This window comes from Neophocaena asiaeorientalis, unplaced genomic scaffold (genome assembly GCF_003031525.2).
Source record: "Neophocaena asiaeorientalis asiaeorientalis breed wild unplaced genomic scaffold, Neophocaena_asiaeorientalis_V1.1 scaffold443, whole genome shotgun sequence".
In the NCBI taxonomy this organism is placed as follows: domain Eukaryota; kingdom Metazoa; phylum Chordata; class Mammalia; order Artiodactyla; family Phocoenidae; genus Neophocaena; species Neophocaena asiaeorientalis.
In genome coordinates, this window is record NW_020171808.1 from 2968640 (window position 1) to 2991606 (window position 22967).

The 22967-nt window shown below is 50.4% G+C and overlaps 1 protein-coding gene across 3 annotated transcripts in view; it reads left to right on the forward strand.

Annotated features, from left to right (window-relative positions):
- The window catches only part of CRYL1 (crystallin lambda 1), a 66319-nt gene that overhangs the window by 35921 nt on the left and 7431 nt on the right, over positions 1-22967 (forward strand). For all 3 annotated transcript variants that reach the window (XM_024753128.1, XM_024752973.1, XM_024753053.1), the window contains 2 exons: positions 5999-6160; positions 9620-9814. In XM_024753128.1, coding sequence (XP_024608896.1) covers positions 5999-6160; positions 9620-9814 — 357 coding nt within the window. The remainder of the gene's footprint in view (positions 1-5998; positions 6161-9619; positions 9815-22967) is intronic.

Genomic DNA, 22967 nt, shown 5'->3' on the forward strand with positions numbered 1-22967 from the left:
TTGACCCATGAACTATCTGGAAGTTAATTTTCAATTTTCCAAGTCTATTGGGTAATTTGTTGTTTGTGATTTCTGTCTTAAAGACGTTGTAATTAGAGAAAATGGCTCATGTGATACGAGTCCTTTGGATTACTGAAGCCTGCGTTGTAATTTAGTACGTTGGCACTGTTGATAAATGTCTCTGTGTGTTTGGAAAGGATGTGTATTTTTGCAGTTGGATGCAAGGCTGTCCATGTCCAGTAGATCAAGCTTGTTACTTGTGTTTATTTCTCCCATGTGCTCCCTGAATTTTTGAATGCTTTTCCATAATAATTGAGAGAGGGGTATGGAAATGTCACAGCATATGGTAGGTCTGTCTGATTCTCCTTGATGACCTGTCAACTTTTGCCTTTCTGTATGGCATTCTGGGTCCTTTCCTGGCCTCTGTCTTGTTCATTAATTTTCCCTTCAGCTGTGTTTATCCTGTTGCTTAACTTACTCAGTAACTTTATTTTTAACTCCAATTTCTAGATATTATACTTAGTGCTCTTCCAAATCATCCTGGTCTTTACGGGTTTGATTCCTTTCTTATACTTTTAATTAATTTAAACATACTTATTTTACTAGGCTCCCCTATTTTTCAGTTCTGCGAGGTTCTGTCCTTTGCTCTGTCCAGGTGGTCTCACGTGTTTACAGTTTTCGGTGGTGTGTTTTCTTCAGTGCGCTCTTTGTGAATCCGAGGAAAGGTGAGGCCTCTTCAGCAGGTGTGCCTCCAGGGTTTTCTTGAGCGTGTGTCTCCTGGTAGTAGTATCACTAGCCTGGGAGAGATTTTTATGTAACTTTCTCAGCTTGTGAGTGTCCAGACCACATGTGTAGTATAATTTTGAACCCCAAACCTGGGTGAGATTCAGGCTCATGAATATGAATTCACATATTTGTTTTCCTCTCCCTCCACCCTGTGACCTTCCCAGCTGGAGCCCAGATCAAGACAAGCTCCCTGTCTTCTGCCTCAGCAGATGGGCTGTTTTTGGTTTAAACTAGTTGACCCGTTCACTGAAAATACAACCTTTTGAGGGTCTCGGCTGTATCACAGGGGCCTTGACTGCAGCTCCCTGAATCCTATGGCCTCTGGTTTGGCTCTTCCTGAGGTCATTTGAACGTTCTCCCTCCCCTGAGGGTCACAGATCACTCTAGTGCTGGCTGCTCTGGTTTTTCTTACATTCCTGAGAGGTCAGCTATCGGTTAAAAGGATGGCTGCTTTTATGTGGAGTAATCTAGTTTGTGGAGGGAGGGCTTTTAGGTCTCCTGGTCCATCACATGACCAGAAGCAGGTGTCTCCATCCATCAGTTTACGGGTGAAACTTTTATTAGCATACATACTCTTCTTTTTAAGTTTTAAAAAATTGAGCGTGACTTTGCCTATGCACCTTTGTTTTCAGGATTATGTACATTTTCTTGTTTTAACAGTTGTTGCGCTGCTAGTTGGAGGAATCTGAAGAGGGCCTATTTTTAGCTAAATTCTATTGTAGGCCACAGGTCAGTTTTCAGTAAACAAACACACAAACCCATAAACAAACGCATATATACATTTATATTAACTATCTTTCTGAATTCACCTATTGTCTTTTCTGACTGGGAGGTGAGATATCAGGACTGCAGGATGGAGCCAAGCCCAGTGCCTCGGTTTTGGGTGGCCTGGTACTGCAGGTGATGGAAGCAGTGAGCCCCCCCTACTTTCCCGGACACTTCATGGTTTGGGATGGGGAGACTCACATTTAAGGACCAGAGGTGAGAGGTCATGGCTCTGTTAGAGCATCTGGCAAGAAGCACACGGCTCGGTGGCTTTCTGAATGTTTAGCAGGACAGGACGGGCAATCGTAACGCCCCAGTGATTCGTGTATGACCCCGTGAGCGTATACTCACTTTATTTAGAAATGCTGTGAAACAATATGCTAATTGCAGGCTTATGGGGAATATTTTAAATTATAATATTTTCATGTCAAGCATTTTAACTTAATTGTAAATAAATGATTTCATAAAAGGTACCAAAAAAATCATTGGAATGAGGATGGAAATAGACATCCCGTTAGGACAGCAGCTGGTACCTGTGCCCCTCTGCCTGGCCTCCGTTCCCTGTGGTTACGTGAGGAAGGGCTCCTGTTTAAAGCGAACCAGTCATCCTGGTCATACTCACACCTAATCCCCAGGAAGTCACATTCCTCAGTACAGCCCACACTGGGTTTTGCTTTGGAAAGGTCTCTCTTGATTGGGTATAATTTGTTCTAGATTATTGTAGAACTCTGTTTAGGATTTATAATATGCTTTAAAAAAAACTTTATTTTTATTTTATTTATTTATTTATTTTTTGCGGTACACGGGCCTCTGACCGCCGTGGCCTCTCCCGTTGCGGAGCACAGGCTCCGGACGCGCAGGCTCAGCGGCCATGGCTCACGGGCCCAGCCGCTCCGCGGCACGTGGGATCCTCCCAGACCGGGGCACGAACCCGTGTCCCCTGCATCGGCAGGCGGACTCTCAACCACTGCGCCACCAGGGAAGCCCTTTATTTTGATTTTTAAGGAAAAACATGAGCCTCTGGTTAGGGCACAGTGCTGTTTATTGCCTGTGATATTGACAACCTGTACTTTTCCTTCCTTCCTCTTTAACACATGCAATTTCTGCTAGAGCAAGAAGGTTTGTCTTTTTTTTTCCTTGGTAATTGTGACATGCGCCTCTTGAGAAGACTCGTCATTAGCAGTCCATTGACGTGATGGATTTTAGAGATTGTGCTCTTGCAAGAAATACTGAAAAGAAATTGGTGATGATTAAACAGGTTGAAGCAAGAGATTTAATTAGTGCTAAGAGACAGAACTTACAGTAGATCATGCCCATCTTCACGTTGAGAATGAATTCCCTCTGCCGTGATTACAATAGGATTTGAGCTCAAATTTCCTTTCTTCCCATGTCTTTCCTGATAAAATTGGCTAATAGAACTTCTTTGCATGTAAAATACCTTAAGTACCAAAGTCTTCTAATTTAGTTTTCCTTTCTTGCTGGAAAGAACATTGGAGACTGCTTCCAGGTATTTTGCATTAGCAAGGTAGATTTTCTAGCGAGAAGATGCTTATCTAAAATGCCTGAATTGACTTTAAAAAATCAACTAAATTTCATTTTCCCCATGAAAGTATTTGTTTTGGAAAATGCACACGGTTGCACAGCGTGTGGGTCAAAACTTCAGCATTGAGCTCTCGTCCAGCACCTCCTTTGCCTGGGGATCATCCAGTCCACTGATTCGTGGCCGTGCCCCTTTTCCGAAACAGGCCTCCTGGGTCGGGTGCTGTCATTGGTGACTTTCACTGATAATAAAACACTAAAGTATATACATTATTTACTTTAAAATTTCAAGTAAATGGGGGAGAACAAAAGGTTAGACCTATAATACCATCATTCAGTTTCTTCCTTTCAAGAATGGAAGGGAAAAGGGGTGTTTGAACGTAACCCCACCTTTTAAGTGTCTGAACCCCCCTTTTAAGTATCTTTCAAGTCACGAGTAAGCTCCCTTTGAGGCGCCATTAATAGTTGTGACGCTTGGAAAGTTCCTTAGTGCTTTCCTTGTCCCCAGAGTTTTGTTTGTCAGAACCTGAGCTTGCGGTTTTGCGTGAAAATATCACTTATTATGGGCTGCATCTCTCTCCCACCTCAAAACAAACAAAACACAAACAAATAGTTGCTTTGAAAATGCTGTCAGAGTTTAATTAAGCCAAGTCCAGCTAATTACCTTCAGCAGTGAGAGAAGTTTCACTCCGACACTTCCCATCTGGTGGCTTTCCCTAGACAGGCCTCGGAAAGACACCATGAACCCGCCCCGGGATTCGCACTGAGGTCGGGAGAGAGCGAGGTGTGTATGTCTCGCTGTTTGCTGTCCTTCCCTCCCAGCCATCTGTGGGAACCCAGCTACTGCAGCCGCTCTCAGCTTTGTGATCCACCCAAGTGATGACGGTCCTGAGCAACAGTTTGCAGGCCCCCTTCCTCAGGCAAGCCATGAGGAACAGCAAGGAGATGAGCTCAAGGCTTGACAGGGACAGAGGCGTAACCCTGGCCCAGTCCATGGGACACAACTGGGTCACTATTAACAACAACAGCAGTCAAACTTCAAGCAGGTGCGCCGCTGAAGCCCTTACATAATTGTAGCAGGTTTGGGTTTCCTCTGGTTCAAGTGTTCTTGCCTCTTTGATAATCAAATGATCTGAAGAAAGGCATAGAATTTCAAGGGAGAATCTGCAGGACAGGCTCACAATAAGGCCATTCACGGGACTCTTTTATTAGCTTACACTGTATCTGCATCACGTTTAGCCCCTGGCTTTACTACAAGGCTCCATTTAAACGTAACCCAACTTGCAGACTTAACTGATCCAGGAATTACTCAATACAACCAGCCAGCTACTGTAGCTTTTCCCCTCTGATAAGGGGATTTAACACAATGGGCTTCACAGTTCTTAAATGACTCCGTTTTTTTCCCCCTGTCTTTGAGATGTGGTGCTTATGTGACCTTTTGTTCTGAATAAAATTCCACATGGTTTGATTATATTTTTTAAAAGTACCAGCAAACACAGTATTGACTTCTTACCCTTAGAGGAAGACGTTTAAAATCTTGTAGATGGTATAGAAATGGAATTCATGTCATAATATTTACACAGCTAATCTCACTATATTAGACATGAACTATTAGATATTATTAAACGTGAAAATATTTTATTTTTGAGGGGTGACTCTGATAAAATTACTGGTAGTACTTGTGCGTTACACTTTGACTTTTGCAAACTTCTGGTCATCTGCTGGTGTCTGTGCCGTTTCTGCTACCACAGTGCTGATAGACTAACCTGGGCACACTCGGCCAGTATGTGGAGGGGAAGCGGCTGGGGAGCCTGACCTCAGAGTGGGAGACCCTTGAGGATGGATTTGGTGGCAAACCACTGAGAGCACTGTCGGCCCCCGCTCTGGATCACACCTCAGAATAGTGGGTCTCAAGCTTGAGTGAACAAAAGTCATCAGAGGGTTGGCTAAAAATACAGATGCCTCGCTTCCACGCGCAGGGGGTCTGAATCAGTAGGTCTGGGATGAGGGCCTGAGAGTTTGCATCTTTTGCAAGCACCAGTTGATTCTGTTATCTGACCCCACTGAGAACCATTTCCCCCAATTCACCAGGGATTGGGAGCTCAGGGACCCTCCTGGGGAGGCGTGACCCTGGTGGGATTTCCCCAGGGGGTGGCAGGCCGGAAGGTTGCTCTGGAATGTCCAGCGAGTATCCTCTTCTGTTCCGCCTCCTTCCACAGCAGGGCGGCACCCGCCGTGAGCACCGCGTTCCCAGGGACCTGCGTCACCCGTGGGCCTGTGCTTGGGTGTCTGAGAACGTCTTCTCACCTCCAACCCCTTCTGTACGTCGTCAGAATTTCCAAGCAGTTGTTATCTGCGGTATTTAATCCGAATTTGCTTCTCTAGCCTCCCCCGTTACCGCCCTATTAAAGTAATTTTAGATTTTTAGAAACAAAGGTCTTTGTCAAAAGATTTCCAATTAGAAGCGGACTCTCAGGAAGCCTTTTGGGAGTTATGGATGTAACATGTTTGTTCATTTCATGAAGGTAAGATTCTTCCTTGAAGATAAGTTGATCCGGTGATCAGGACAAACAAGTGGTGATGACTGCTGTTGATATCCCAGCGCTTTGCCTGCAGTGCTGTCGTGTATTCTGTTTGTAGAACCCACCCCCGACGCGGTTGAAGGACTTTTTTATTATGAGAATTTTCAGTCCGACACACAACTAGAAAATACAATTCCCATATCTGCATCACCTGGTCTCCAGAGTTACCAAGATTTGTCATACTTTTCGGCAGCATTCTTTCCCGTTCCTAAATTTTGCTGGTTGTTTTTTAATTGGTTCTTTTTGGAATGACTCAAACATGAAACGCTTTGCTTGGGGTCTAAGTGCGGTGATCCTGAGTAGTAATTGGAAGATGTCCTTTTCAGGAATGTGTTCCAGAAAACCTAGAGCTGAAGAAGCAGCTTTTTGCTCAGCTGGATGGAATCGTTGGTGACCAAGTTGTCCTGAGCAGCTCCAGCTCCTGCCTCCTGCCCACCAGGCTGTTCTCTGGCTTGGTACACGTGAAGCAGTGCCTTGTGGCGCATCCTGTGAGTATGTCGAGCCTGGGGATGCAGTGAGTCTCACTTGGCTTTCCGGGAGCAACGTGTTTGGATGAATCTGCTAGTACTTTGTAACTGCTTTACTGAGATATAAGTCACATATCACACAATTCAACTTGTACATTTCAGTGGTTTTTAGTACATTTAGAGAGTTGTACAACATCAATGTCTTATGGAGAATTTTATCCAAAAATCCCTTGAACTCTATCTTGTCCCTCACGCACTGTGGGAGAGAATGATCAATACTTACAGACTTTGGCCCTTAAGTAACTCACCGTCTAGCTGAGGGGACAGACTGCGAATGAAATCATCCCAGTGCCAAGGAAAGGTGCTACGTTAACAAAAAGTCTAGACCACGTGGGATTCTGCAGGTGGGTCACCTGTACTGTGCGGTTTCCTGAACTTAGCTCAGAGTAGGGTCACTTGTGCTGATGTGCAGGGTCCGGGTCCCCTCCCCCGAGATTCCGGTGCAGCAGCTCTGACTTAAACCCTCCTTTTTGTGGTCCCTTCCACCAGACGTTGGCACTGACTGCGCCAATGCACTCACCAGGCGTGCGCTGCGAGGCGTGTTGGACCATGAGCTCCAAGTTGGCACGTGGGCACTCAATCTTTTTGCGATTAACGTGTTAATGTCAGGAAAGGGGAATCAGAGTGGGGATTCAGGGGTCATTTGGTGGACATTTGAGTACCAAGTGGAGGTCAGTGTGACCTTGGAGACCTGGGACAGCCTGCTAGGACAGAGACGCCACTAACTTAGCTCAAGCCCACCCCGGGCCAAGACCAAGCATGGGCCTCGTAGAATCGCCAGGAGGACCAGCTTGACGGCAAGAGCAGGAGAAAGGTGGAAGGCTTGGTAACACTTGGGTCATGGAGAATCGTGAGAGTTACTCTGAAGAATGAGAACCGGCTTAGGTGCCGGGCAGCTCCTGCACGGAACTTGGGGCAGAATTCCCAGCATGAGTGGCCAGGGCCTAGGGAGGTGAGGGGTCCTCGAGTGGGGAGCAGGGAAATTCCTCTTTCTGAGCAAGAGGAGGTTAGAGGAGGAGATGAAGACACAGGGGAGTCATAGATGCCTGCTGGGTCTTCCGTGCTGCTCAGAGGGACAGCCTGGACCACGGTCTACGTGACTGAATGGTCTAGATGTCCTCACACTGAAGTTTAATGGAAAGTGTAAAAGAATGGTTATAGGATAAGGAGACTTAGACCCAGAGCACAGAGAAGAAAACCAAGCATCTAGTTACCACTCCATACAGGTGAAAACAGCACCAGAGAGACCTTAACTGAAGCATCCAAATACCAAGTCCCATGAAGCATGTCATGTCTTGCTTCCGTGACATATGCGTGTCCGTAAAAAGTCTCTTAGACACCGTGATTTTTACTTGGTTGCTTCAATAAAAGGTGCAAGCCTCTTAGTCAAGAGCTTCCATTCCTCACCAGTGTTTTTACTTCTAAGTCAGTTTAAAAAACAACTCAATCAAATTGTTCAGAAAACCCTAAGTCCTCTGACAGGAGTTTTACTCCATCTCTCTCTTTTTTTAAAAAAATTTATTTTATTTATTTATTTTTGGCTGCGTTGGGTCTTCGTTGCTGCGCGCAGGCTTTCTCTAGTTGCGGCGAGTGGGGGCCACTCTTCGTTGTGGTGCGAGGGCTTCTCATCGTGGTGGCTTCTCTTGTTGCAGAGCACGGGCTCTAGGCACGCAGGCTTCAGTAGTTGTGGCACGTGGGCTCAGTCGTTGTGGCTCGTGGGCTCTAGGCGTGTGGGATCTTCCCAGACCAGGGCTCGAACCCGTGTCCCCTGCACCGGCAGACGGATTCTTAACCACTGCGCCACCAGGGAAGACCCCACATCCCTGCTTTATAGTAAAGAAGAGTTCACCTAGGAGAGACATGCTTCCAATTCTTATCATTCTGATCTTAAAAAGGCCAGAGATTAAACATTTTTATAAGAATTCAGTGATCATAGGCAGGAGACAAGTGATTCAACTAAGGCATTGATTTGTAATTTATTTGAAATAGGTGCTATCCTCGCTTGCTTTCTAGGAAGGCTGCGACAGGGTGACCAAGACAGGCTGGGAGCAGAATAAACCTCTGAAGTGTGTGGACCAGCTGCCTCTCCAGCCAGTCCTAGGAGAAATAATTTCTTCTCTCTTCTGTAGAAAAAGTCCTTTTAAAGTGGATGCTTCTCGTAGTTATTTGGTAGATGTGAGATTCTACCAGTTTTCACCCAAACATGGAGGGAAAACAATTTCAAGTAAAGCATCATTCGGGGAAGAGTGTGCATATGCTTAGGGGCGAGGCTGATCGGCAGCCTTTTATCAAACAGCCTTTTCCTTTTTCTGTTTTTGGTTTTTGGCCGGGCCCTGCGGCACGTTGGATCTTAGTTCCCCGACCAGGGATCGAACCCGTGCCCCGTGCAGTGGGAGCGCGCAGCCTGAACCACTGGACCGCCAGGGAAGTCCCTCAAACAGCCTTTTCTTTAGATGTAGGAGAATTTTCCTTGAGAATCGTCAAGAGTGGTTTCTCAAAGGAAACCAAGAAAACCAGAGCTGGGTGGGCAAGCATTTCCACTGTGGACAGACTCTTCCTGTCTTAGCACCCATCACGATGTTGGGGCCGAAGAGGGCTTCTGATATTGTGTGACTTCTAGGTGAGATATGATTGTGGAAGCAGATGTTTGAGGCTCGACACGGAGAAGTTAAGGAAATACCAACTTTAGGGAAGATACTGCCAATCCAATAATTTTTTTAAAATTAATTAATTTTTGGCTGTGTTGGGTCTTCGTTTCTGTGCGAGGGCTTTCTCTAGTTGCAGCGAGCGGGGGCCACTCTTCATCGCGGTGCGCGGGCCTCTCATTGTTGTGGCCTCTCCCGTTGCGGAGCACAGACTCCGGACGCGCAGGCTCAGTACTTGGGGCTCACGGGCCTAATTGCTCCGCGGCATGTGGGATCTTCCCAGACCAGGGCTCGAACCCATGTCCCCTGCATTGGCAGGCAGATTCTCAACCACTGCACCACCAGGGAAGCCCTCCAATAATTTTTAACACTGACACAGTAGACCGGCAATGACTATTGTGGAAAGAGGATGGCTGGGGGCAGGGTAGGTAGAAGCTTACGAGGTCAAGACGGCTGGGAGCAGAGAAATCCCGAGGGAGGTCAGGGGTTTGGAGGTAAGCGGTAAATGTACAGGGTGGCAGTTTGCACGCTCCGATGTGAACCTCAGTGTTGGTTATGATTCATGCAGTTCTGTGCTCAAGTCCTTTCGTTTTCTCCCTGCTCTGTGCGTTACTTTATTTCTCGAGTTTCTGGATTCACTGGATGCTGAATCTCGAGGGGCCCCATCTGCCCTGCTGCTGACCCTTCGGAACAGTGAGCCAGCTCTGCCAGAATGACGCCCAAACGCCAGTGCCGTCTTCCTGACTCTCTCTGCTCTCTCTGTCTCTCTCCTAAGGTAAATCCACCCTACTACGTCCCGTTGGTGGAGCTGGTCCCACACCCAGAGACGGCCCCTGCGACGGTGGACAGAACCTACGCCCTGATGCGGAAGATCGGACAGTCCCCGGTCAGACTCACGAAGGAGGTGGACGGCTTCGCTCTGAATCGTCTCCAGTATGCCATCATCAGCGAGGCCTGGAGGCTCGTGGAGGTGTGTGTGCCGCCCTCTGCCCTGGCAGCTGAGCAGAGGAGGCAGGAGCCTCTGGGCACGCCATGCGGGTGGGAGAATCAGACACTTGCTCTGTTCCGGAGACCAAGGGCAAGCTGTTCCTCTGTGTGTTTCAGAGGTTCCCCTGTGCGGTAGGTCACTTGATACTCGGATGTGGTGATGGGCTCCTCTTCCTGCCCTTTCCTGTTGTTACCACGTAATTTCTCTGTGACGTGCTGCATTTTCCCACTATCTCAGATTCTGCTCCCCCCACTCCCAGTATTACAATTTTTCAGGAGGAAAACTAAATTATATTTTGAGTAAACTTGTATCTTCTAAAGGAACCCAGTTTATTTCAAGAGCTTGAGGAAGAAACAGTGGATGACTTTTATTTATTTATTTATTTATTTATGGCTGTGTTGGGTCTTCGTTTCTGTGTGAGGGCTTTCTTCTAGTTGCAGCGAGCGGGGGCCGCTCCTCATCGCGGTGCACAGGCCTCTCACTGTCGCGGCCTCTCTTGTCGCGGAGCACAGGCTCCAGACGCGCAGGCTCAGTACTTGTGGCTCACGGGCCTAGTTGCTCCGCGGCATGTGGGATCTTCCCGGACCAGGGCTCGAACCCGTGTCCCCTGCATTGGCGGGCAGATTCCTAACCACTGCGCCACCAGGGAAGCCCTGGATGACTGTTAAACTTGTTGGTAGCATGCTTGTCTCACATATAGACAAGAGATTATTTATATATGTATAAATTTACATACATCTCTATTTACATACGTGTAAATTTATATGCATATATGTTTAACATCATCCTTGAATTAAAAGATTTTAGACGTGACTTTAAAAATTGCCTGGCCACACGCACTCCCACCTGCATTTGTGTGAGGGGCCTGGTCCCTGGCAGGGAGACGTCAGGGCAGCTCCACACCTGGGAGTGGTCCAGGCTCTGCCGGTCTGCGCTCCATCCCTCACTTTCTGATGCTTCCCCAGCTTCTGAACGGGTCAGTAGCGTGCTCCGCCCACACCTGTCCTGCTGAAACTCGGCAGAGTGAACAAGGGTCTGTCCAGGTACGTGCGGCGAGAAGGGGGCTCGGGCTCAATCATCGTCGCCTGGAATGGATTCACAGCCTCTAGTCTCGACTTCTGCGGATGCCTGGCGGTCCCAGCCTGAGACAGAACAGGGAAGCTGGCCTGGGGGCACCGGCTTTCAGCTTCCCAGTGCAGGATGCACGTGACCCTCCCACAGAACCCTGGCCGTGGCGTTTGGTCACATCCCTGTTGGGTTCATCATCTGAGCTGACTGCTCACACTAGCTGCAGTTCTGTGTTCTCACTGTTTGAATCCCGTTAATGCTCCTACATCTTCAAGATGCAGTGTTGGGATTCCCACTGTGAAGTTTTCAGCTTCAGTTTCTCGGTGGCTGTAAAATGTTTTGGAATGTCAATCAGTGGTAGAAGCACTGAAGTAAAAACAGCCCCTTGGAGATCTGTTTAAAATATTTCCACCAGGACTTCCCTGGCAGTGCAGTGGTAAAGAATCCGCCTTCCAATGCAGGGGATGCGGGTTCGATCCCTGGTAGGGGAACTAAGATCCCACAGGCCACGGGGCAACTAAGCCCGGGCGCCACAGCTACTGAGCTCGCGCGCCTCATCAAGAGAGCCCACGTGACACAAACTGCAGAGCCCACTGCACTCTGGAGCCCACGCGCCACAACTAGAGAGAAGCCCACGCCCCACAACAGCGACAGAAGATCCCACGTGATGCAGCTGAGACCTGACGCGGCCAAAAACATAAAGAAAAGAAAAGAAAAATATTTCCACTTGTCTAGAGTACGGGAACTTAATATACCGCAAGAAAAATTCACTCTGAAACGTTGCAGAGATTTTAGGGCAACGTTTATTTGTAAGATATCTTAGTGCCTGGAAGAGATGAAGAAAAGCCCTGCAGTTGAATTTTGCTTTTCTCTCATCTAAACGAGGAACACCAACTCGAGGAAAACTTAAGAGTTGGGAAGTTTTCCTTCCTCTTCTGTTTTCTGGAAGAGATTGTAAAAGTTCTGTTAATTCTTCCTTAAATGTTTGGTCGAATTCTCCAATGAAACCACCTGGGCCTGGAGAATTCTGTTTTGGTCTTTAATTACAAATTCAACAGCTTTAGTGGTTGTAGAACCATTCAGGCTGTTTCATCTTGGATGAGTTTTGGCGGTTTATGGTTTTGGAGAAATCGGCCCGTTTCTTCTGTCGCTGAACTTATGAGCGTGAAGTTGTCGGTGGTGCCTGTCGTGACATCCCTGGGTTCATTCCTGTTGTGGGTGATTCATGTCTGCTCTCTTTATCTTTGTCACGCTAGAGATTTTTCAGTTTTGGTGCTTTCCTTAAGAGAAGGCTTTTTGTTTCATTGATTCCCTCCCCCTGCCCCCCAACTGTGGTTTTCCCGTTTTCAGTCTCACTAACTCTGGAGGGAGGGTATCCCTTCATCCTTGCAACCAAGCAGGAGAGAGAAATTCTAGGAAAGACAGGGTGGGAGCGGTGTGTGTGCGTGTGTGTGCGTGCGTGTGCGTGCGCACGCGTGTGCGTGTGTGTGTGTGGCTCCTGCACGGGCCTGTCCTTCGTGGGGAACCAGGGGAGACGAGCCAAGGTCGGGAAGAGGCTGCGCAGAGCACACTGTCCCGTCCCAGCCCGTGAGCTCCGCAGGGCATCCATTGTGGGAGCAGGACGGGTGCCCCGGCTGCAAGGGCACGTGGGCGCTCACAGCCACGCGGTCCGTTTTTTCCTGGACCGTTTGGCTGCAGAATTGGGACGGGGCAGCCCCTGTTGGCTGGGAAATGCCAATGGCTATAGTCTAGTCATCCGAGATTAGGTCACTGGGTGACAGGATCCTGTTGGCCAGAAAAGTGATTTTCAGTCCATCTTAAGCTGACGAGCACAATAAGGGAAGCAGCGTTGTAATGACAGACTCTCGCCCAGACAACAGCTGAGCTTGCAGTGCCCGTAAATTCTTGCCCCGTTGAGGGAGGGTCCGTGGAGGCGAGCGGGAGTGAATCACGGAGCCGCCCTTGGGTTCTCAGCCCATCGGAATGTGTGGGTGGTAATGAGCTTTAAATTGCTTACCTCCGGTTTTGTTCATCCTTCTGAGAAAGGTAACATCCAGGTGATTTCTGCTCCTTGGGCCTCTGGTGTCTTGCTCGGGGCTGTGGTCTGTGCAGGACCCTCTGAGAGATTCCAGGCTTCCGTGGTCCAGCTTTATTCCTGGCACGAGCACAGCTGTTATGAGGACTGGTTTCAGCTAATGAAATGCATCTCCAGGATCGTGTGGTAAAGTTCACAGATGAGACATTTTGTGGTAAAGCCACTCAAGGGTTTCTGTTGGATGTAATTTAGGAGAGCACAGCGGTCCCTCCAGCATATTTGAAGTTGTGTCTAGGTTACTTCCAATACCTAATACGGCCTCAGTCATGAGTAAACAGTCGTTCATACAATGTCAGTGCTATTTAAATCGTCGTAAATAGGATGTAAAAACTGTGTAAACAGTTGCCTTTCCAGCAAAGTCAAATTTTGCCGTTTGGAGCTCTCTGGATTCTTTTTCCTGAATATTTTTGATCCACGATCGGTTGAATTCGAGGAGGTGGAACCCGTGGATACAGAGGACTGACTGTAAAACACAGAAATTAGGAGTCTCAGCACAGCAAACCACTGAGAATCATCTACTCATCAGTGACTTCCGTTTGTATATAGTATTTCAGAGCGTACAAAGTACTTTCCTTTACATTTCTCACGATTTTCAGAGCTTTTCAGATCATCCAGTCCTAACACCACGAGAGACATATTGTTATTTTTGCCTTTACAAATGAAGTGGTTTGATCCACGCTCCCCGGTCTGGTAGGGATTCAGACCTGTGCCACCTGTGTGCCGCGGTGTCTGCATTTGTAAGTGAAGATGACAACGGACTGTTCCCCGTCAAGATCTGATGAGGGTTGGATGGGTTATGTATGTAGAGGGCTTAGAACGTGGCTGGCGTATACTAATGGTTGAGTAGGTGGTATGGATTGTAGTGATGATGGTGGCAACCATGTTTTCTGAATCCCAGAGTCCAGGGATGTAACAGCAGTCACCTGTGAGTTAGCTCTGAGCTGCAGTGCTCGCATGCCAGGAGCACGAGTGAGGTCCTAGGGCTAAGGGTGGCAGCGTGGGCTTCACCTGGGCGCTTGTTGGAGATTCAGCGTCTCAGGCCCCACCCCAGCCCTGCACAATTGGACTCTGCATTTTATCAGCCCCCCCTCCCCTCCCAGGGGATTCCTGTTCATCGTAAAGGGGGAGGAGTCCGGCTCACACCCTGAGACCTTGGCCTCAGCCTTGACGTATGGAATGCCATCTGTTCTAAGATACAATTGATTTATTTTTTTTTACATTTTAACATCTTCGTTTTATTGGCAGCCTTTTTCTTCCATAATGGAGCGTTAAATGCTAATTTAACTTTCAATCAACGGAGTCTTAACGTCAATGAGATACAGTATATTCTGCCATCTTTTTCAGTTGCCTTTTCCCCTTCCATGTTTTCTGTCTTTGCGTGTCTCTTGTTTCTGACCCTCTTTATCTCTGACTCAGGGCTCATAATAGATAAACATGCAGCTCTAACCATCTTCGCTTAGTGGAAAGACTCTTACATGGTCCCGATTCCTAGTCCTAGATTTATGACGCTGAATACCTCTGGTTATCCCAAAAAAGATGTGAAAATTGATTTTAAGACAAGATTTAATTCACTTTTGATTAAAACACAAACACAGCAGAACAAACGAATGCTAGGTTTTCACTGCTCCTCCAAATCAAAGCTCCCGTCCCCCTCAGTCCCCCAGATGCTGTCTTCCCCGTCACGCCGGCCGCACGCTTGGCATCAGCGATCCTCACGTGGCCTTTGGTTTCCGGAGCAGGGATGCAAACCGTAGTCTGGTTTTCCTCATTTAGTCACAGGCCTGTGTGAACAGAGTGTCCCTCCAAGGGTGATGGCCGAATCAAGCAGGCTCCTTGGGCCCGAGAGGCAGCCCTGCCGGCCACCGCGAGGCCGGTGCTCCCGGGCTGGTGCTGTAGGCTGGGCTGCGGGTTCCCAGCCTCGCCGTGAAGCTACACCTAAACTGGAGAGAACTGCCAACTCCTTTACGGAGGGGCCGACACCGGGGATTGATAGTGCTGAGCGGAGTTTGGGGGGAAGATGACCTAACGCTGTAGACTCACTGCCCGAACGACCCCTTAGGTTTCTCTCACTTGGGCTGTGATCGCGCGGTGGTAGGCGGTTGTTGGATTTTGCTCTTCTTTTAGAAGCCAGTGTGAGCATGGGCCCAGTTCTCCAAGTTCAAGTTCGACCCCAGAAGTTTGCTTCTCACACATGGAGCCTTCTGAGAAGGAAGCCAGGTCAGACAGCGAGCCGCCTTGCAGCCGTCCTCTCCTGAGTCTGGGGGGGCTTTTTTTTCCATGAATGTCACCCTGAGTAAGTACAGGACCTGCCAATTACTCTGGAGGAAAACCAGCACAAACAGGTGGCGAGGATGAAAAGAAGAAGGGGCGGGCTCAGGCTGAGTCACTTGCTCTGCAGGCTTTGGGATCAAGGAAGGCTGCAGGGACTCGTGGCCTGAGCGGCCCGACAAGAGAAAGCATGTTCGAAGCCGTGCTTCCGGGCAGGTGGAAGGCGGGGCTATTTTAGAAGTTTTTATTTAGAGAGAAGGTGTTGGAAACACCAGGACCGCTTAAGGCTTGGCTCCCCTGGAGCGCGGCCAGTAGGAAAAAGCTGAGGCTTGAGCAACATGTTACAGAAGAGACCTTGGCGACACCCATCGGTGTACTTGGCAAGAAGAGTCATGTAGAAGGAGTGAAGGGCGGTTAAGGGCGCCAAGAAAGAGGCCAGCTCCTGCCCTCCCCGCCACACCCTCAGCTGTAGGATTTTCTACATTTTATGTCTTTTAAACTTTAAACTTAAAAGTTTAGGGGTTGCGAATTCCCTGGCAGTCCAGTGGTTCATACTCTGAGCTTTCGCTGCCGAGGGCCTGGGTTCCCTCCCTGGTCGGGGGACTGAGATCTGGCAAACCACACAGCTTGGCCAAATAAAGAAAGAATAAAGAAATAAAAAACAAATTTATTTCTAAAAAAAACCCGTAAACTTTTTTTTTGTTTTTTTGGGGGGGGGCCTTGCTGCACGGCTTGCTGGATCTTAGTTCCCTGACCAGGGATCGAACCCGGGCCCTCGGCAGTGAAAGCGCAGAGTCCTAACCATTGGACATCCAGGGAAGTGCCTACGTTTTTCTCTCAAAGAAGTAAAGTGTCTGAGGGAATTTCCTCACGGTTGCCTTTTCCTCCCCCAGCTCTGAGCCTCGGTCCTTCCAGGAAGGATGCTTCCTCTGTTTGCCGCTTTCAACCGGGGCCTGGGCAGCTCTCCCTGCCCCACGCAGGGCTCGGCTTCCTGCGCCGCTGGGTGCCCGGTCCATCCCTGCTTGGCGTTCATCTGCTCCAGGGTCCACGAGTCTTATGACTGCCCGTCACCAGGCGCCCTAGGTCAAAATTCACCCATGGAAACTTTTTCTAAAACGTTTTCCTGCCATCTCTGCATTATTTATTGTACCTCCTGAAAACATAGCCTCGACAAGGCTGAGGGAACTGTCTTCCCCCGGCCCCTGGAGCTCACCTTTCAGCCCTGGCCCACGTCCCTGTGCTCACCTGGCCTCTGTCTTGCCTTCCGAAGCCTGGGTCAGCTTGTCCGTGGCAGGAAGTCCATCCCCAGAGGACACTGAAGGGTTCTCTGGGTTCCAGCTTTTCGAACTCTTTCTCCCGTGAAGTGTACCGAGCCTGCTGTGGACCCAGCTGCACTGTCACCCTTCTTAGCCTGCTTCTCGGGGGACGCATCAGCTGGGACTACAGGCCCTTCGGAGCAGGTGTGCCACCCCCTTCATGAGGCCCATCCTCCAAATTAACTGAGACCTGCTTTCTCGGCTGTAAGTTGGAAGAGCCTCCTATCAGTGGCCTTCCGTTCAGAGGCAGATGGAGAGGGAGGCGTTTCTCGTTACAGGGCAGCTCTGGAAGGACACCGGGGTCTCAGCATTTTAAGAAGCCCCAGAACTATATCGGGACCCACACCTGTAGCTCAGCAAGTGTTTCATGTCCTTCACTGACCACTGGGAGGCGATCAAATTAACGAGAGGCCACTCCTGGCGGATGCGCGTTAGGCCGCCTGTGACAACCTGTGGGCGTGCAGGCACGGCCGGAAGGCGGGGGGCGCTGGGTTGCAGGTGCGTGTCTGGAGCTCCTGTTCCTGCTGGCGCCTCCTGTGCGTGGAGCTGGTCCGTCCAGCTCTCCTGAGGTTCCCTCCTGCATGGGGAGCTCCCGGCCCGGCTGCAGCCTGCAGACTCCGACGGTCTCCCTCAGGGCGGAACAGCCGGGAGACTTGATCTGCTGGCTGGGAATCACCAGTCAATTAGAACTCTCCCGGCAGCGATGGCCTGTAAGAAGTAGACCATTTCTGTAATAGGATTTTCCCTTTTACGGGAGGTTATTTTCTGAGTAGCCACGCTGGTGAGCAGCAAAGCCCTGCTGCAAGGAGAGATCCTGCTGACTGCTGTTTAGAGACAACTCCAGCCCCATTAACAAATACACGTAATGCAGACACCAACACATACTCAATTTAAAAAACCTGCTTGGCACGCCTGGGGTTACTGCAGCAGTGTTTAAAGTAAAAGCACCTATGCTAGTATTCTGACCACTCTAAAAGAAAATCAGCGACTTCCCTGGCGGTGCAGTGGCTGAGACTGTGCCTTCCAGTGGGGAGCTGGGATCCGCGTGCCTCGGGGCCGGGAAATCAGGGCACGGGGCACAGGCAGTATTGTAGCAAGTTCGCTGAAGACTTTAAGGATGTTCCACATCCCAAAAGAAAAAAAAAATCTTTAAAAAGGAAAAGAAAATGAAATGAAATGCTGTTGCTCTAACACCTGACTGGTAATCCCCACCCACAGCTAATCAGGCAGTGATGGCTTTCAGGTCCTCTGCTGTGAGCTGGAAAGTTAACAGGCAGGGTGGGGGAGGGCAGCGCCCCCGGTGGAGGACAGGGGCAGAGGGAAGGCATCCGCAGGAGAACGGGCAGAGAGGCGAGGCTGCAGGTGACCTCTGGGACAGGGAGCCTGAGGCCCGGCCATCCTGCTTCCCAAGGTGCAGGCGGGAGCGGCCCTGGAGGTGCGAAGCTCCGTGGCTGGTTGTGAGGGGCTGGCGGCCACGGGCCAGGTGTGCCTCGGCGTGGAGGCCAAGGGCTTCCGCTGCTTGGCGCCCACCTCTCTGTCGAGAGCCCCGTTCCCGGACGACCCCAGTTAGGGCTCCACCACCGCAGCGAGCCCTGGTACGCTTACATTTGCACAAACGGATGCCTGGTGCTGTGGCTGTATTTAAGGTCCAGACCTTTTCTTTGTGTTGGACTCATAATACTGGTGTTTTTCTCCCTGAAAGCTTTGTTACAAGCGCAGCAAAGTAAGAAAAATCACATGAGGGTGTCGCTGCCGCGGCCCAGACAGCTCTGGACTACCCCTCGGATTAAGACAAAGCCTTTCCCCTCTTTCCTTTTCATTTTTTGGTTTCTTTCTGCTAAAAGCTTTATTCTTAAAAATATTCAAAGGGAAAATACCACTTACGTTCCCTACCCTGGGTCAAATTGCTTTTATTTTTCTGCGTTCTTGTCTAGCCTCTGTTAAGAATACTCTCCTTGAGGGCTTCCCTGGTGGCGCAGTGGTTGAGAGTCCGCCTACCGATGCAGGGGACACGGGTTCGTGCCCCGGTCCGGGAAGATCCCACATGCTGCGGAGCGGCTGGGCCCGTGAGCCATGGCCGCTGACCCTGCGCGTCCAGAGCCTGTGCTCCGCAACGGGAGAGGCCATAACAGTGAGAGGCCCACGTACCGCAAAAAAAAAAAAAAAAAAAGAATACTTTCCTCGACTTTTTATTCATTTCTAATGGCTTCATGAGATTTCATTCCACTGATCCTTTTGAAAAAATCTAATCGTTCGCCCACTGTGGGTTGTTTTAAGGTCATTTCAGGTTTTCTGCCGTACGATGCCTCTTTGCACACACAGTCTCCTCTGGCACCTTCTTCTCCCAGAACAATTCGGGCAGTGGGATCGCCCCGTCGGGCCGCACGCCTGCCGAGGCTGCGGCCCCGTCTGCCCCTCACTTCCCAGTGGCCTGGCCGGGACCGTCCACCGCGAGCTCTCGTTTCCTTGTCCCGCGTCCCCTCTGAGGTGCCGGATGCGGGGGTTTGATGCGTATGAGTCAGTGTCCTGTTGCATCAGTTAAATGTGTTCAGTCAGCTCTTCTCCAGGGTCGCACGGCTTGCCTGTGTCATCCCGCAGGAATGGCCCCGCCCCGCTTCCAGGAAAGCACAGGGTGCTGAGCGGCTCACAGACCCGACAGCCTCTGGGTGACAGCGGGGCAGCACTTAGCAGTCTCCCCTTTTTCACCTATGAAAGTCCTGTCCTTGCCTCGCCTTTTCCCTGGAAGGAAGTGTGGGTGGGGATGGGTGGATCAGGGCTTCGTCACTTGCTCCGGAGCCAGTTTTCATATTGTGTGTGGGAGACGCAGTGCTTAGCGAAGAGTGTAGGAAACAAAGGCATGCAGGCGTACGTGAGTGGAAGGAACTAACTCATGGTTCTAGCTGGTTTCTTGTGAGAAAAACCTGACCCCTCATCATCGTGATAGTACTTAGTTTAAACTCCGTGATCAGTAACTACGTTATTACTCTGTACCGTTTGTTCATAAGGGCTGCAGGGATGGACTTTCTAAAGAGTCCAGTGCCCCGACTCGGGCTTGACTATCTCTGCACCGGGGTCACTGGCGTCTGGCTTGACACTGAACGTCTCTGGGGATCGGGGACTAAGCCTGAGGTGGCCTCTTTCTCGGTAACCCCTTCTCCTGGGCCTCTGACGTGGGGGGGGGGGTGTGTGTGTGACGCTGGACCAGTGCAGGCTTCCTTCACGCCCCTGGATGTTGCATTTCGTCATCTGACACACTAAAGCTTTTTTTGTCTCAGTTAAGACATTGGATTGAAGCCTGCGCAGCTCTGGTTGGGGGAACTCGTGTATAACCTCGTCCAGATTCCTGGGAAGCAGGTCTGTTCCTCGTGGTGACGGTGCCGGCCAAGGTGGAGAAGTGTTTGTGCAAGAGAAACTTGAAAATTCAGGACCAGGTGTGGTGAAAAGTAGAGCAAAACAAAGTAGAAGATCAAAAGCTGGGAAATAGTAAAAAAGAACCAGACAAGGAAAGATGGCATGAGAAACGTGAGAAAAGCAAGTGACCGTGAGGCCATATGCCAAAAATACGTGCATCGAACAAGAAAGTTTAATATGAGAAGGGGGTGATTAGAAGGAAGGATATTTCTGGGCAGCTGGTCATCAGTAGAGGAAACAGTCCCATGGCTCTCCCTTCAGCAGATTTTGCATCCCTGAGCTACGCAAGACCCCCGCCGCCTCCCCCTTCTTTCGCGTACCCCCAAAGGACAGGCCGAGCACCACGGTCCTTATTTTAGTGGTGTCTTCCCATTCTCCTCCTGCTCACAAAGTACCAGACCCAGGATGCCCGAGGGTAAGGATCGTGCTTTGAACTTCACTCTGTCCCCTGCGAGGATCGGCTGCGCTGGGCCAGAGGGCCGCTCATTCAGTCACACACGGGCTTTGCCCGTGTTTCTCTGAGGATGTTTTATAGATGCGATTAGCAGCTACAGTCAGTTGACTTGAGTAAGGAGATTATTCTCAATAATCTGGGCAAACTTCATCCAGTCAGCTGAACAGCCTTCACCAGCGGCTCCCGCCCTGGATCTCAGATGTGCCGGTGTCCACACGCCGATTCTTTGGCATAAATCTCTTGGCGTATCTGTAGCTGAGCGGTTCTGTCTCTCTGGTGGGACCCTGACTGGTACATCCCAGACCTTTCATTGCGCTTGAAGTTTGCACCTTGCTTGTGGGCGGCAGTCTGGGAACCTCCTGTGAGCTCGCCAGGTGCAAAGTGTGTGCCCAGGCCGTGGGCGTGTGTTGGTGGATTGTGGAGAGCCTTAGACTTCAGCTAAAGGAGGTGAGTTGAGGCAGGACGTGTTCAGTGAAGGGGCTCCTGCCCACTCTGGCTGGGCTCTCCTCATCCAGTGGTTTTGCAGGACACGATGCAAACCACCTTTTGAACTAGCAGTGATCATAGTGTTCATTGCTCTGCCTGAGATTTAGGAAACTTTTAACCACTTGGGGCTTTTCCTTGTACGTGTGACTTGAGAATTTTACCACGACATAGAGGAAGTACTGATAGCTATACTGACCCCCCAGGCACACTGGAATGAGGGGGTTTCAATCCCCAAACTGCTGCGGGGGTCCTGTCTCTGTCCAAGGAGTCGTCACCAGATCCATTCATCTCAAGCGCTTGGCCCGCCTTTTATGCCATAGCAAGGATTTATTTAGTTATTATTGATAATGTTAACATCTAGGCCACAGGTGGCACTAGGGCTCTGGGTGGAGCGGAGCTCACAGCGCAACTTGACCTTCAGAATATCCCGAACACGAAGCCTTAGTTCTGTGCTGAGTGCAGCAGGGATGAACCCGGGCATCTGCCTCAGTGACATGCAACCCTCATCAGCGAGCATCTTGGCTGAATTTCTCATGGCCGTTTCTTTTCTTTGGATTTAGCTTCTGGGTAAAAACTCAAGCTTAGAGAAATCTGCCTCAGAAAATTCAAATAGGGCAGAAAGAAGCAGTTAGGAAGAGGAAATATTAAAACTTCTTCTCTTTTCTAACTTGTTCAGCTCATGAATAGCAACTGGTCAAAAACTGACCGCCCTCCGTGGATGAAGCAGGAGTGAAGCAAGCGCAGGTCCTCTCCAGTGTGAGGGCGTCGGGTGATGGAGAGGCCGTCTAACGCTCTGATTGGTCGGGTCACTGTTAGCGCTCACGATTCTTACAAATCAAAATCTAATTACTCTGGGTGGCTCACTGCGTGGGTATTCTGAAGCCTGTGGAAGTCAGCTCTGAAAGTACTGAACACAGTTTTGGGAGAAGAGAGTCAAGGCAAACACCGTCGCAGGCCCAGGCTGGCTTCCGGGTCCGCATCCTTCCCAGTTTGGTGGTGGAATGGAAACTCGAGGCTGTTGGAATGTTGGCCTGGGGGCCAGGACTGAGGGAGGGTCGGCAGCCCCTGCGTGGCTGCCTTTCACGGCGCTCCCGAGCCCTGGGAGCCTTGGGTGCGGGAATGCCCTTCTTGCCCAAGACATGGCGCGGAGGGAGCGAGGGAGAGAGGCGGCAGGACCCTGCGGACCAGCAGTCGTTTCTTGGTGGTTCAGGGCGGCACCACCACGGGCCTTGTGTTCAGTGTTTCCTCCTGGTGCCCATGCCCCGCCACCCCCCCTCAGCTCTGCCACCAGGAGGGGAGGGCGGGCGACTGGTGAGTATCTGAGTGAACTGAGTTGATTTGCTCTCAGTAGCGGTCAGATGAACCCAAGGATAGTTTAGAACTAATAGGAAGCCCCGGGTCCACGCCACCTGGGGACAGCGACACGGGTGCAGACACATCGGCTCCCAGTGGAGGACGCGCCAGGCCGCGGCTCTGCAGTCGTTTACGGTGGAAATGACGACAGCTCAGATGTTTACCAACAGTAGGACGGATGAGGAAGCCGCGAGGACGGGCGCCTACAGCAACACACGGCTCTGGTGAATCTTGAAAGCGTGAGGTGGACGCAAGTCAGAAAAGAACGCACTGTGAATCCATCTCCAAGAAGATGGAAAACAGGCAAAATGCAGACTCCATGTTTCAGGAACGTGGAGGAAGGAATGGTTATTACGAAAGTCAGGATGTTTGCCTCTGGGCGAGTCAGGAAGCCGGCTGGGCTTGCTGGAGGCGCCGCGCGCTCAGCTCCGCGTGCGGCTCCGCGCGTCCCCGTCTGCCACACGCGCGTGCGCACGTGTGTGCAGCCACGTGGAAAGGGCTTCTCACCCAGGGTCCTCAGTCGCCCCGAATCAGCCCTGCCCTGCGTGGGCCCCCGGCCCCCCATCCTCGCAGACGCCCACGGGGGCCCGAGGGACTGTTTTCTCCCCCGGCAGCTGGGCTGCAGGGGTGAGGGGCGCGCGGGCCTCCTGGGGGCCTGGACTTTGGAGGTGGGGCCCCCGGCCC